Here is a 15,325-nt window from a genome sequence, read left to right as displayed (position 1 = left end):
AAAAGTAGTGGTAGTACCAGTGCAACAGGGGCTCCTTGGTCTCAATGTCACAATCAACACAATGTGAGTAGAAGTCACTGTCAACTGGAGGAGGGAGACCTACTCCACTGATGCATGAGTGAGACCACTTTCATAGGTGTGCTTGGGACAAGCAAAACCTGTTTTCTGCTTTGGCTTGTAACCTTGATCAGAAGTGAGGTGAACATGCTCCATGACATGACACACAGCCACTAGCAAAGAAACACACAAGGCTTTTTCAAGGGTGACAGTTAAGTAAAATTGTGATATTCCACTTCATATCTGCACCCACTCTGCAAAGACAGAGAAAATTATGCTGCCATGTTTGAAATAAAACTAGTGTTACTGAAAGGGATAGCTTGAACCCTTCTGAGGAGGAGCACAGGGGTCCAGAGGGGTTCCCCCTCAGCAGGGCTTAGGGGGGATGGAGGAGGACAAGGAGGCCCAGCAGAGCTCAGGTAGGTCAGCCTTCTGGTCTTCCTCAGGAGGGCAACCACAAGTCCAGCTGGGGGCTACGGGTGCTCTTGTTGTGGGGCTTCAAGGTCCTTTCCCCACTTCTGTTATGGGGTTTTTCATGGCAAGGTTGGTGCTGAGGGAGGTTTGCCATGACTTTCCTCTCAAGGCAGGGGGCTGGACTTGGATTGCCCTTGTGGTCTCTTCCAGCTCTATGATTCTGTGATTCTGAGACCACATGGTTCCTTGGAGGAGGAATAGCTTCTCTATGAGGCCAGAATGGTGTGCAGGAGCTGCTCACATATGGACTCTGAGACAAATAAAGCTCTCCCTCCCATAGCAAGATGATCATGCAGCCGCCACTGTGGCTATCCCTGGAGAATGCCTAATTCAGATATTCTCCTGGCACCCTGCAGTAAGGAATTCAACCTTGCTTGCCATAGGCCACCATTTCACCCACAAGGAAAACTCCAATTAAACCATTCAGTGAACTTTGAAGCAGAGAGTGAAACTCAAATCTCTGGGCCTTTGAGGCTCCCAGTTGACATTAACTGTTCATATCCCAAACCCCAAAGAGGCTGACAAAGGGGAGAGCCCACGAGATTAAACCAGGAGTGACAAAAGAAGAAGATACAGTACCACCAACGGCCATCCCTGTACTCATATTATAGGTGCCACCTGCATTCCACATATTCTCTGAAGGAGAGGTGTAGTGTGAGCCTGGTGGAGGTGACGGAGTTGTACCTGTGTACCTAGAAAGCAGATACACACAAAAAAAATTAAGCACCAATCACAAAAACAATATAATGGCAAGTACAACCCCAAGAAAAATATCCTGTCATTACCCAGATGAAATGCCACAAAAGGGTCTGGTGGTACCATGGCCACTAGGATAAAATTTTTATTTCAGATCCATGAAGGAGACCACACAAAGGTAGAGGGAGAAAAAAACTAACCACATGCAGCTTAAAAGCCATTAATACAATTAATTCTATTGGTGATATTTCTGCATAACGTTCTGGGTTCTAGGATCAAAACCTCTCCAGTCTAAGTACAAATTCATACACCAGTGTGAGAGTACAAATTCATAGCACAGAAATTATACATTAGAGCAGAGAAGAGACAAAGCACAGCCCATGGGTGAAGAACTCTTGTGTGCTTATGTTACAAGACATTTGGCCACTACTTGATAAAGGTTCATGAGTCATACTGCCAAGTTCAGTGTACTACTCAACTGCTACTCAGGCTTCAGAGGGCTACTTCCACCTTTTACAGGGTAAAGTATTATGGATATCTGAATAAGTAGGATTGGCGGAGGGCGGGGGGATCCCACAGACCAAAATATTACTGTCAACATAAAGCCAGGGAAAGAAGCCCTGTATAATACTCCAAATCTCTAGCCAAGCTGAGCACTCACTGCGGAGAGGAGAAAGAGTATGTGCATAAAGCCAGGGAAAGAAGCCCTGTATAATACTCCAAATCTCTAGCCAAGCTGAGCACTCACTGCGGAGAGGAGAAAGAGTATGTGCATATCTTATGTGTGCTTTACACACAGAGACCTCATCGACTGAAAAAGTGCAACCACTTAGCTCACCGCCATTTTAAAGGTTGCTCTGGCCTCAATACACAACCCAGAGAGGCAACAACCATGCTACTGCCTTTCCAAGGCACCACCTGCCACTAGATAGCTGCCACTTGTTGTGTGCCTTCAAGTTGTTTCTCACTTATGGCACCCCTATCATGGGTTTTTCTTAGCAAATTTTATTCAGATGAGCTTTGTCATTGCCTTCTTCTGAGGCTGAAAGAGAGTGGGAATTCAGATCCTGGTCTCCTAAGGTTCTAGTCCAACACTCAAATCAATACAATGCACTGGCTCTTTCACAGCCACTAGCATTTAAATATTTTACCCTGCCCTTTCCCACCCACTCTTGGTAGTTCATGACATAAATGAAAATTATGTCTAACTGCAACAAAACAATAACTACAAAGTATACAGATAATATAATCTTACAGCAGTAAATCCTGTGCTGCAGCAAACTAAGACCAAGATGATACACTTCTCCTGATTTAGCCAAAGGCCATTCCCAAGAAGGAAGAAAAGGAAAGGAAAGGAAAAGGAAAAGAAAAAGGAAAGGAAAGGACAACAGACAAAAGCAGGAGGGAGCAACTATGGAGAATGTCTTGGGAGGAGACTGGATAAGATTCTGGATTCAGTAATGGAGCACAGTAAGTAGGCCTGGGGCAAATTCAGCATACAGGATGTATGTTGACTCTCAACAACTTAACTGTAAATACCGATTGTGTTTATTTCAAAATGGAAAAAAGATTGTTGATATTCCCAGTGCAAACAGCCTAAGGGTAGGGTTTGGATGACTGGCCCTTTGTATTTGCACTGGCAGTAAGTACAAATACAACTGCCTACAGGTCTCTTGAGACTGCCTACAGATTAGGAGAGACAGCTCAGGCAAGTCGGAGTGCTCTGCAAAGCTGTCTGTTGGGTTTCTAAAAACCTTGGATAGTTACCAACATTCACTATTCCACAGAAGTCCAGAAAACCAGGGTCAATTTTGGAAGGTATGGTGTAAGAACATAAGAAGATTCTCTTATCATTTTTACCTTCAGGCATCCTACAGAGAACTCCGGCACAGTTCAGGAACTCTTTCACCTCATTAACTCTTACAGTCTGGACCTTACAGTTTTGGTACTTCAAGTGAGCCAGTATGGTTGAGTGGCTTCAATATTGGACCATGACTCTGGAGATCAGGGTTAGAATACCTGTTCAGCTATGGAAATCCACTTAGTAACCCTGGGCAAGTCACACTCTCTCAGCCTCAAAGGCTCGTTCAGACTCTGAACAAGAAAATCCCATGATAGAGTCACCTTAGAGTCACCACAAATCAGAAAGAACTTAAAGGCTCACAACAATAAACAGTTGCAGCTAGGGTCATGCTGTTTCACATGAACTACAATAGCGTCTCACCCTGCATCACTCATGCACTCCAATTTCTTGCTGCAGGCCTGGGGAAAAGCTCACACTGACATACCTGAAAAATGGGTTTTTCAGGTCAAGGAGGTTGCTGGACTTGGAGCCTGTCTGATCCACTTGAGCAACAATACTGATGTCATAACTCTGCCTGAAAGAGAAGGATAAGAGATACCAGTAAACAGCCATTCATTCTTTTTGACAGCTCAGAATGTCCTTTCCAAACCAGGTGCAGCAGACATTTAGTAATTCCAGTAACATTACTCCTCCCACCTACACACACCACAGTGTTGCAGCCAGTTCAGCTTCTGCTGTGCCAGCAACATCTGGACGAGAAGGATGCTTATTTCATAGGCATGGGAATGTGTTTTTTTTTAATTTGGTAAACGTCTTTTAACCAATATTCAAGGTGGATTGCAATTTTTTTTAAAAACCAATATGTTACAGCCACAGTAATAAAAGAGAGCAGACACTGAAATATTTTTTTTATAACTGATTCTGGAGTTTCAGGGCCATTTGGTGGTAGCCATCAGTATAACTGGACCATAAAGCTTCTGCAGTCACACTACCTGAATATTAACTCTAGCCCTTGCATGGTCCCACTTCCTCAGCATATTTCAGCATATTAGGGAGCAAGTGCAATTCTAGAGCAGATCATTAAACAGAGAGTCTGTGAACATTTAGAAGGTAATTCCATAATCACAAAGAGTCAACATGGGAAGTCGAAGGCTTTCATGGTCGACATCCATGGTTTTTTGTGGGTTTTACAGGCTATGTGGCCATGTTCTAGAAAATGTTCTTCCTGACCTTTCGCCACAGATGCTGGCGAAACGTCAGGAAGAAAATTTTCTAGAATATGGCCACATAGCCTGTAAAACCCACAAAAAAAGTCAACATGGGTTTCAAAAAAACAAGTCATGCCAGACAAATCTTATATCTTTCTTTGATAAAATTACCAGCTTGGTAGATGAAGGGAATGCTGTGGAAGTATATCTTGATTTCATTAAGGCGTTTGACAAGGTTTCCCATTACATTCTTGCAAACAAGCTTGTAAAATGTGGGCTAGACAAGGTAACTGTTACATGGATTTGTAATTGGTTGACTGGCAGAACCCAAAGGGTGCTGAACAATGGCTTCTTTTCATCCTGGAGAGAAGTGACCAGTGGGGTCCCACAGGGCTCTGTCCTGGGCCCAGTGCTGTTCAACATCTTTATCAATGACTTGGATGACAGAATTGGGGGTATACTCATCAAATTTGCAGATGACACCAAATTAGGAGGAATAGCTTATACTCCAGAGGACAGGATCGGAATTCAAAATGACCTGAATAGACTAGAATGCTGGGCCAAAGCTAATAAAATGAAGTTCAACATGGAGAAATGTAAGGTACTGCACTTAGGGCAGAAAAATGAAATGCAAAGATGTAGGATGGGGGACACCTGGCTGAACGAGACTACTTGCAAAAGGGATCTAGAAATCCAAGTAGACCACAAGTGGAACATGAGTCAACAGAGTGATGCGGCAGCTAAAAAGTTTGTGAGTGAGTGGCAGTAGAATAGGCATCAATAGAAGTATAGTGTCTAGTAAGGGAAGTAATAGTGCCACTGTATTCTGCTTTGGTCAGGCCCCCCCTGGAATATTGTGTCCAGTTCTGGGCACCACAATTCAAAAAGGACTTTGAGCGTGTCCAAAGGAGGGTGACTAAAATAGTGAAGGGTCTGGAAACCATGTCCTATGAGGAATGATTTAGGGAGCTGGCAATGTTTATCCTGAAGAAGAGAAGGTTAAGAGGTGATATGATAGCCCTGTTTAAATATCTGAAGGGATGTCATATTGAGGAAGAAACAAGCTTGTTTTCTGCTGCTCCAGAGAACAAGACTCGGAACAATGGATGCAAGCTACAGGAAAAGAGATTCCACCTCAACATTAGGAGGAACTACCTGACAGTAAGGGCTGTTCGACAGTGGAACACACTTCCTAGGTGTGTGGTGGAGTCTCCTTCCCTGGAGGTCTTTAAACAGAAGCTGGATGGCCACCTGTCGGGGATGCTTTGATTGAGAGTTCCTGCATGGCAGAGTTGAACTGGATGGCCCTTGTGGTCTCTTCCAACTCTACGATTCTATGATTCTAGGGAAGTGAGCTCTAGTAAGGTCCCTAACTCAAAGGAAGATGATCATAGGAGATAACCCCCCAAATGTTGGGTGTGTATGGATTCTGAAAAGTTGCACTACATATTACAAAGGCACTTGTGACCAAAGTAGGCTGGGCAAAAGGAACAGGCTAGTACTGTTCATAATACTGCCTGAAGCGATAAAGAATAGCCAATGTATTTTTGAGATGAAAAAATTGGGCCTGGATTCTAATTATATATGCCTTGAACAAAGTTACATCCTCTTGACAGGTAGGTAAACAAATACTCCCAATTTACAGATGAACACAGGCTGAAATAACAGTTTGACTACGGAGCCCATGACTACCATATATATTAGAATATAAGTCAATCTCATTTATAAGTTGAGGGCAGGTTTCGGGGCCCAAAATTACAGATTTTAATTAAATTAAATTAAATCCTTTAATTTCTGTCCAACATTTAGCTGCACGCATTATCACATCCACCCACCGCTCTGACCACATCTCTCCTGTGTTGGCATCCCTTCACTGGCTCCCCCTCCCTTTCCACATTCAGTATAAGCTCCTGCTGTCAACGTTTAAAGCCCTCCATGGGCTGGCCCCTCCTTACTTATCAGACCTTCTTTCTCCTCACCTTCCCACTAGGGCCCTCCGTTCTGGTAGTCAAGGTCTGCTGTCTCAGCCCAGGATTTCCTCTGCCCCATCTAGGATTCACCCCTTTTCACTTGCTGCCCCTCACTCCTGGAACCTTCCCCCCCCCCCCCGAACAAGAGCCATCACTTCTTTAACCAGCTTCAAAACAGAGTTGAAGACCATCATGTTCAGAGAAGGGTTCCCAGGCATTGCATAACTATCACTTGCTATTTGATGTTCTTTTGTTGTCTGTTTTATTGAATCATTTCCTGTATTGCTATGTATTTTATATGTAATATCCTACTAGAAAGGCCCCTTCCCCACCACCACTCCCTTCTCCTTTTGTGTTGTGTCTTTTTAGATTGTAAGCCTGAGGGCAGGGAACCGTCCAATTAAAAAGATTGTATGTACAGCACTGTGTAAATTTACAGCGCTTTATAAATAAAGGTTAATAATAATAATAATAATAATAATAATAATAATTTTGATATGAATGTGGATAAGTCAAGAGTCAAAGGATGTAGAGGACAAAGCAAAGGAAAACGATGCTAAAGAAGGACAGGTTGCTTACCTATAACTGTAGTTCTTCAAGTAATAAGTAATAATAATTATAGTAATAATATTACTTATATATTTAATAAGTTACTTATATATTTTACTATATATATATATATATATTACTTATATATATATATATTATATATATATTACATATATTACATATATTACTTATATATTTAATAATATAAGTAATAATATTACTTATATTATTATAGTAATAATAATAAGTAGTCATCTGCGAAACCACACAAATGGGTAATTCTGCGCCTGTGCAGCATTTCCGGATCCTACTGGAATCGCTAGGGAAGACTTTTTGGCGGTAGCTCCACCCACCCTCTATATAGGCAGGAGGTCTTCCCGCCCTTTCTCAGTTCCAAAAAAGGCCCGCCGTAAGAGCAGACAAGGAAGAGAGAAGGACACGACAGAGGGGAGGATGGGTGGGATTTGTGTGGATTCACAGATGACCACTCAAAGAACTACAGTTACAGGTAAGCAACCTGTCTTTCGTCTTCGTGGTCTCTGCGAAGCACACAAACGGGTTAGACTGGCAAGCTTCTCCCATTGTGGAGGAGGGAGTGTCCTGGCAATAAACAACTATTAAACCAGAAACAGTGTGAGTGTCATGTTTGACAGGTGCCAACTAACCTTAGTGCATTGTGGAAAGGAGAACAGCTCTGCCAAAGGCTGCTTCATGTCGGTGTCTGGTATCAAGTCTATAGTGCTTGATAAAGGTCAGAGGTTGTGACCATACCACAACCTTGCAAATGTCCTCCAAGGGAATTTCGGAGAGGAAGGCTGAAGATGAAACTATTGCCCTGGTGGAGTGGGCTCAAATTCGAGCAGGCGGAGTCTTCCCAAAAATCTCGTAACAGAGAAGGATTGTGAAAGTCACCGATTTGGAGAAACGTTGAGGTGTGACTGGAAGCCTCATTTTGGGGTTGGAATAGCAGACGAAAAGTCTGGAGGAAGAACGAGAGGATGTAGTCCTATCAAGGTAGAAGGCTAGCGCCCGCCTGATATCAAAGGAGTGGAGTTGGCACTCAGTGTCGGTGGTCAAGTTCGGTGCTAGCGTCGGCAGGATGATATCCTGGCTGAGATGAAAAGCAGACACAACTTTGGGTAGAAAGGAAATGTCTGGACGGAGGACAACATTGTCCTTAAAAAATTTCAGGTACAGATAATCCATGCGGAGGGCACAGAGTTCACTGACACGACGTGCCGAGGTGATGGCTACCAAAAAGGCTGTCTTCCAGGTGAGGAGCCTGAGGTCACAGGAAGCCAGAGGCTCGAATGGTGAGGTTGCGAGTGCTGCTAAGACAAGCTGGAGGTCCCCAGTTGGGATAGGGATCACTGCCAGCGGTCTTAGGTTGGCAAGGCCTTTTAAAAATGTCTTCACAAGTGGGTCAGCGAAGAAGGATGGGCAGCCGGAAAATTGAAAGTGTGCACAAATGGCCACGAGGTAGCATTTCAAGGATGAGATGGAGAGTCCAGATGCTGAGAGGTGGTGGAGGAAGTCCAAAACAACAGAGAAGGTGACCTCTGAAGAGGTGAGTCCCACTGAGGACAGACAGGCCGAAATTTTTTCCCACTTGAAGGCGTAGGAGCACTGAGTGGAAGGCTTTCGGGAAGCCAAAATGATTTCTCGGACTGGTACCGAGAGCCTGGTCAGGGTAGGATCCTCCATGCCACCAGACGGAAAGTGTCCACATTGGGGTGGCGAACCTAACCGTCGTGGAGGATGAGAACATCGGGACAGAGAGGCAGAGGCCAGAAGTGGTTCTGAGAGAGGTGGAGAAGCGAGGCAAGCCACGGCTGTCTTGGCCACCATGGGGTGATCAGGATCGCATCTGATCTGTCTGTTTGTAGATTGGCTACCACTCTGGTGATGAGAGGAAATGGGGGAAAGACGTAGAACATTTTGCCGAACCAAGAGGAAGGCATCCCCTCAGGACCGAGGTGAAGGGATTCTGGAACAGAAGTGGTTGCATTGAGCGTTGAGATGTGAGGCAAAAAGGTTGACGTCTGGGGTTCCCCACAGAGAAAACAGGAAAATGGCGACTTGAGGATTCAGTTGCCACTCATGACAAGAGTCTGGAGCTCTGCTCAATTTGTCTGCCAGTTTGTTCTCCTTTCCGGGGAGATGTATGGCTTGCAAGGTGATCCGCCTTTGGATGCACCAGTTCCAGATTTGAAGGGTGAGGCCGAGAAGGGTGGTCGACGTGGTACCGCCTTGCTTGTTGATGTAATACATCACGGTCGAAGGCTTTGAGTGCCTTTTGAACTGCTAGCATCTTGAGCGCATTGATGCGTATTTGGTGCTCTTTTGAGGACCATCTGCCGTGGACAGAGAGGTCGTTGAGATGGGCTCCCCAGCCCGTGTTTGGGGAATCGGTGGTCAGTGAAGACTGAGGTTGTGGCAGGAGGAAGGGGATGCCCATTATGTGGACTGAGCCACCAGCTAATGGAACGGGTGACAGGCCTTGGCACAGTGAGCCACTTCCGTGGGCCGTCAAAGGCAAGGTTGAACACTGAGAGGAGCCAGGACTGTAAAGGATGCATGCGGAGACGGGCCCAGGGTGTGATGTATGTGGCGGACGCCATATGGCTGAGGGCAACCTGAGCTGTTCGGGCAGTAATGTGCTGGGAGAGACGACAACGACAGATTGCAGACCTGAGATTGAGGAACCTGTCGTAAGGGAGGTATGCTCTGCAGGTCTTTGTGTCCAAGGCGGCTCCTATGAAGCGCACCCGCTGGTCTGGGCAGAGGGTGGGCTTCTCTTTGTTGATCATGAGTCCCAAGTGCTGAAGGAGGGAGAGTGCCGAGTCAAGATGGGAGAGGAGCATCCATCTGGATGGGGCCACAAACAACCAGTCATCCAAGTAGGGGAAGACAATGATATTTTGTTGGCAAAGGTATGCGGTTACGATCACCATGCACTTTGTGAAAACCCTCGATGCGGAGAAGAGTCCGAAGGGCAGCACTCGGTATCGAACACAGTCGGGGCCAACAGAGAAGGCAAGGAAGTCCCGGTGGTCTTCTCGGATGCTGATGTTGAAATAGGCATCCCGAAGTTCCAAGGTGGCAAACCAGTCTGACTCCTGTAGAAGAAGCAAGATGGAAGCCAAGGTTACCATACGGAAACACTTGTAGGCCATGAAAGAGTTCAAAAAATGCAAGTCCAAGATGGGACGGAGGCCACCTGAAGCCTTAGAGACAATGAAATATCTGGAAAATAGACAATGTCAGGTCCAGGATGGGGAGACGGCTCAATGGCCTATTTTTGCAACAGAGAGCGCACTTCATCGAGAATGGTGTTTGAGAGGAGGGTGGTGAGGATGGTACCTTGGAGGGGGGCATTGCAACTCCAAGGCATAACCCCTACAGATAATTGAAAGCACACAGGAATCAGATGTTATGGAGGCCCAAGCGTGGTGGAAGTGGGCCAAGCGATCCCCGAAGGGGGTTGACGGAACAGAGTGCGCTGCAGAAACTTCAGAAGCGGCGTTTGCCTTGCTCTGAGTTTTCCTTCTTGTGGAAGGGCTGCTTGTACTTTTGTTTTTGTTGTCGCTTCCCTTGTTGTTGGGAAGGGAAGTGTTGTTGTTGGTAGTCCGAGGACTGGTTGGATCTACCCTGGTTGGGGGGGGGGGGGGTAGGTGGGTCTTTGCCATCCCAAACGACATTGAGAGAAAGGCGAACTAGAAGTGGAGGAAGACACACCGTATTTACGGGCTGTATTCTTCATTTTGTTTTTGAAATCTAACTTTTCATCAGTTTCCTTATGAAAGAGTCCCATGGTATCGAAGGGGAGCTCTTCAATAGCCTGTATGGCTTGAGGCGTGAGATCCAAAGATCTTAGCCACGCATGGTGTTGGAGGGCCAAGGAGCTCGAAAGCTGTCGGGAGGCACTGTCAGCAGAGTGTCAGGCCGCTGAAATCTGGTGTAAGGCCAAAGCAGGGAGGTCTTCATAAAGGGGAAGAGCTTTTTCCCAAAGTTGTTGCTGGTAGGCAGCCATACATGCTGAGTAGTTCTGGATTTTGAGATCCAAGACTGCAGAGGCGTAGGACTTTTGTGCCGTGGAGTCAAGCTTGCGACCCTCTTTGTCATTCGTAATCAGAACTGTCTTTGGAGCCAAGAGGACTGGGGAGGCTTCCACGATTGCCGAGTTAGGGCGAGGGTGTTCAAAAAGCCAAATCTCTTCCGAGGGTGAAATCCAGTAGAGAATGTCCAATTTTCTGATGGATGTCTGGGCCATAAACAGAGTGGGCCAGAAACTCTTTGCAATTCTGGACAGGGAAGGCAGGAATGCAATAGAGGTCGGCGTTGGAAGCTTGTTGCAAACCCTTTCATCAATAGGGTCAAGAGCTTGAGAGTCTGCATGGAGGACCTCAATGTTCAAAGCTTTGCCCATCCAGATCATCTGCTCGGAAAATGAGAAGATGTCATCCGAGAAGGAGGGAGTCTCAAGGAACGCCAAGGAGCGTGGCTGGAGAGGTTGGGTATAATCTGAGACGGAGTGGTCTGCGAATTCAGTGGAGAGTGACCTGATCCTGGTCCGGGCCGAGAGGGCCTGAGAGCCTATCGGTACCGGGAGCAAAGGGCAGATTTGCAAGGAGACAGCAGAGGTCGACTGCACGGGACGGGATGGTTCTGCTCGGGAGACGGAGGAGAGGTGAGACCGAGGAATGGATCCAGCAGCTGACCTTGGTGGAGGCAAGGTGGGTTCAACCGGATGGAAGGTTGAGACAAACCGGCCACCACGCACTTCAGACAGATCAAGAGGCAGGATGTAAGAGCCCGTAGCTTGATCAAAGATGACATCCTGTCTAGGGGGTTCAGCAATGACAGAGGATGCATCGCAGTCTTATCCTTGAAATCAACTACCTCCAAAATCTGAGAGAGTTGGTCTGGAATCACCGCATGGATGAAAGGAGAAGCTTCCTCTTCACCCTCCAAGAGTTGGTCAGGATCGGTGAGGGAATGCAAGAAGGTGGTCGTTTCAGGCCGGGCCTGAGAGTCGGGACCGGGAGATGTCTTGGTCAGAGGTGCTGGTTGGGCACATGGTACCAAAGCCAGGTCGGTGTTGGCTGGCTGGGGTGGAACGTCGGTGTGGGACCAGTGATCGGTGTCGGAGTCCGCAGAAAGACGAGGCTTTTTTGCGGAGTGATGGGATGAGTTCCTGGACTTGTCCGGTTTGGAGGACTCAGAAGACTTACTCCTCTTCGATGAGGATGGGTGGCCAGTCACATCCTGGCCCGTGGACCTTGGTTTGTCTGGGGTTTGGGACCCAGAGACATCAATATGGGGTTTGCCCTCAGCTGTGGTAGCTTTGGCAGGGACCCTTGGAGGAGATAAAGGGGTAGTGCCCTCGACTGCAACAGCCTTGGCATGTACCCCAGAAGCCAGAGATGAGGGCTTGCCCTTAGCAGCGGTGGCCTTGGCAGAGGCTCTAGAGGAGGAGGGAGGCCTCAAAATTTGCACGTACAGCATGGATCTCAAGTGCATCTCTCTGTTCTATCTGGCCCATGGAGTGAAGGCCATGCAATGAGGGCAGGATGCAGGGACGTGGCCCTCGCCCAGGCAGAGGAGACACAAAGAGTGTCCATCAAGTGCCGGGATGTTGATCCTACAACTGGAGTACTTCTTAAAGCAGTGCGCAGACATTTTCAACAAAGCCAAAGGACGAAGAGAGAGAAGGGTCAAGGAGTCCGAGTTGTTACCATTAGTCAGATTCCAAGACCAAATCCAAATCACAATCCAAAAGAGTTGTCAAGGCAAAACGAAGTCAGAGCAAACGCACTAGACAAAAGCGAAAGCTAAGGAAGGAGTGATTCCCGAGTGAGGTTCCTAAGCTGCTCATGCGGCGGACAAAAGGAACTGAGAAAGGGCGGAAAGACAGCCTGCCTATATAGAGGGTGGGCGGAGCTACCGCCAAAAAGTCTTCCCTAATGATTCCAGTAGGATCCAGAAATGCTGTGCAGGTACAGAATAACACATTTGTGTGCTTCACAGAGACCACGACAAAGAACTTACAAAATTCCGGCAGGCATAATTGTTTGTACTCACTCTAAAGGCTGGATGGAGGAGAAGGGAACTATGGTAAATCATGGTTGTGCAATGTGAGTGAGTGGCCAGGAAGACACCAAGCACACATGCCAAAAAAGGATGAAAAGGCAAAGCAAATGGCAATTACATTAGCAGTGATTATAACCTTTAACTTTAATGTGCTATCTTGGCCTGATTTTAACCGAAAAGCTGACATACACAAATGTCTAATTCAAAGCCCAATTCCACTCCTTGGAAGCGAAGTGTGAAAGAGCTGCCACTGCTGCCATTTTCCTGTCCAGACATTCAAAAAGTTCAGAAGCAGCACCATGGTGGATAGAGTAGAGGGGGCTCATGCTTTTCTTAGATGCTCCGAGTATGGACTAAGCTCTCACCTTTCATCAGTCTTCTCAGAGAAGGAAATGGTTCCTTTTTCGATAAGAGTTAAACTATAATACTTACTATGGCCCATAGAAAAATTAACTGAGGTTTTGGGGGTCAATTTTTTTACTAACATTTCTAGACTTATACCTGAGTATATACAGTAATATATCCCAGCTCATCATTTTCTGGTGGAAGCACAATCTGCTGGAAGACCCAGGTTCCAGCAGAATTTGGCCTGGCTGCTTTGAGAGAAACTTGTTCCATGTAGACAAGAATCAAAACAGTCTCTCTGATCTTACCTCTTGTTGGCAATAAGCAGGCATGTCCCTGAGAGGGTGTCACCAGCCTTAGCAAAAAGTGGAGATTGAAAGAGGCACCGAACCTGGTACCAGTGAGTAAGAGGTTCTGTGGGAGCAGTCGAAAGCCAAACGGTCATTCTAAAAGGAGGAGAGAGGCAACAAAGTTATGTTCAGCAACAGGAAGAGATCTGACTTCACAAATCTACAAGCCATCCCTCTAGGGTAGTCTTGTCTCTATGCATCTTCAACTACATATCCTGGCAGTGGCAGGTTTCATGTGTCATATGCTGCTTTCACTCTCAGTGGAGCTATCGACATTCCTGCTTTTCTCTTTTAAGCAAACATCAATGATACCACTCTATATGAATGCTCCGTGTATTGGCAATATCATAGTTTGGAAGAGTCTATGAGGTCTTCTTGTTTGCACTTTTTTTTACTGGTAGGAGTTAGTACAGTAATTTTAATTAATTTTTATCAGGTCTGCCTTTAAATGGTTTAAATGAGAAATCTGATGTTAAAGCTTCAGTTAGTTAATGGGCAAGGTGCAACTTTAACTGGCGAGGCAAGGATTAAATGCATACTTATTATTCTTTGATATAATATGTTACAATAACAGGAATTTAATTAATTTATTTTTTATTTATTAAAAGTTTATTATTAAAAACACAGTCAGGATTGTTCATATCTCCCAAAAAATACATACATAGTCTTCTCCATCCCTTCCCCCTTTGTACTTGATATCCAAACAAAATTAATATATTTATGCATTTAGCTAACATTCTTTCTTCCTCATCATACTCCTGTTATACTTTCCACATCTTGCAATTTCTCCTGATGCTTTGCGTTTATCATTGAAAAGTGTGAATTACTATCACAAGGAAGCTTTTACAAAGTGTTATTTACTATCAGACTAAATATTCACATCTCCATTTCTGTTGTGACTCATTTTCTCCCACGAGCTTATACAGACCACTTTAACTTAATTGAAGAGCAAATATCAATGCTTAGCATTCCCTTATTCAATTTTTCCATCTTTCTGAGCAGTAGACAAATATCGGATCCCAGATCTGTTTCTCAATATCATTGTCTGTTATCATCTCTTAGATACATTGTAAGCTTATCCATTTCAGCGATATCCAAGGCCTTTTTTAACCAACTATCTATTTCAGGCACCTTTCCCCCTTTCCAGTGTTCGGCAATTGTAATACGAGCTGTGGATATTAAATATAAGATCAGTTTCATGTACTTCCTGTCTATTGTCTTGTCTATCATATTCAGGAGACATGCCTCCGGTTCTAACCTTATTTTAATCTTATAAATCTCTTGAATTGTTTTGTGGACCTGTTTCTAATATTCTTTTATCTCCTTGCATGACCACCACATATGATAGTAAGAACCGATCTGTTGCATACATCTCCAACATGTACCATCGCTCTTTTTGTATATTTTGACTATATTTTGTAATCTAGGTTGAGTAAAGAAATGGGCCTATAATTTTGTGGGAGTGTTCCATCTTTTTTTCCCTTTTGGTATCAGCAGTATATGTGCTTCTTTCCACGTGTCTGGAATTCTGTCTCAAATTATTTCGTTGAAGGTTTTCTTTAAGGGTTTAGCCAATTCTTCTTTAAATACTTTATAATATGTAGCTGAGAATCCACCTGGCCCAGGAGCTTTCCTGGCTTTGGTTCTGTCTATTGTCCCTTTAATTTCTGTCTCTGTAATGTCCTTATTTAACATTTCTTTTGTCTCCTCTCTTAGCTCTAGACCTTTTACATTTTCCAAATAGTTTTTAATTTTCCCTTCCATTTGCTTTTTGTTGGT

The 15,325-nt window shown here is 45.2% G+C and overlaps 1 protein-coding gene across 4 annotated transcripts in view; it reads right to left on the bottom strand.

The window, feature by feature from the left end:
* The window catches only part of CARM1 (coactivator associated arginine methyltransferase 1), a 64,081-nt gene that overhangs the window by 5,834 nt on the left and 42,922 nt on the right, over positions 1–15,325 (bottom strand). For 3 of the 4 annotated variants that reach the window (XM_089489127.1, XM_089489130.1, XM_089489131.1), the window contains exons 11-13: positions 13,505–13,642; positions 3,516–3,605; positions 1,111–1,223 (exon numbers count right to left, since the gene is read on the bottom strand). In XM_089489127.1, the coding sequence (XP_089345253.1) occupies positions 1,111–1,223; positions 3,516–3,605; positions 13,505–13,642 (341 nt within the window). The remainder of the gene's footprint in view (positions 1–1,110; positions 1,224–3,515; positions 3,606–13,504; positions 13,643–15,325) is intronic. The other variant, XM_089489132.1, reaches the window with a different exon arrangement.

Source organism: Sceloporus occidentalis, unplaced genomic scaffold (genome assembly GCF_023333645.1).
Source record: "Sceloporus occidentalis isolate IW3139 unplaced genomic scaffold, rSceOcc1.0.p SCAF_1, whole genome shotgun sequence".
Lineage (NCBI taxonomy): Eukaryota > Metazoa > Chordata > Lepidosauria > Squamata > Phrynosomatidae > Sceloporus > Sceloporus occidentalis.
Note: the sequence above shows the minus strand (reverse complement) of the source record. Positions and strands in the feature narration are given on the sequence as shown.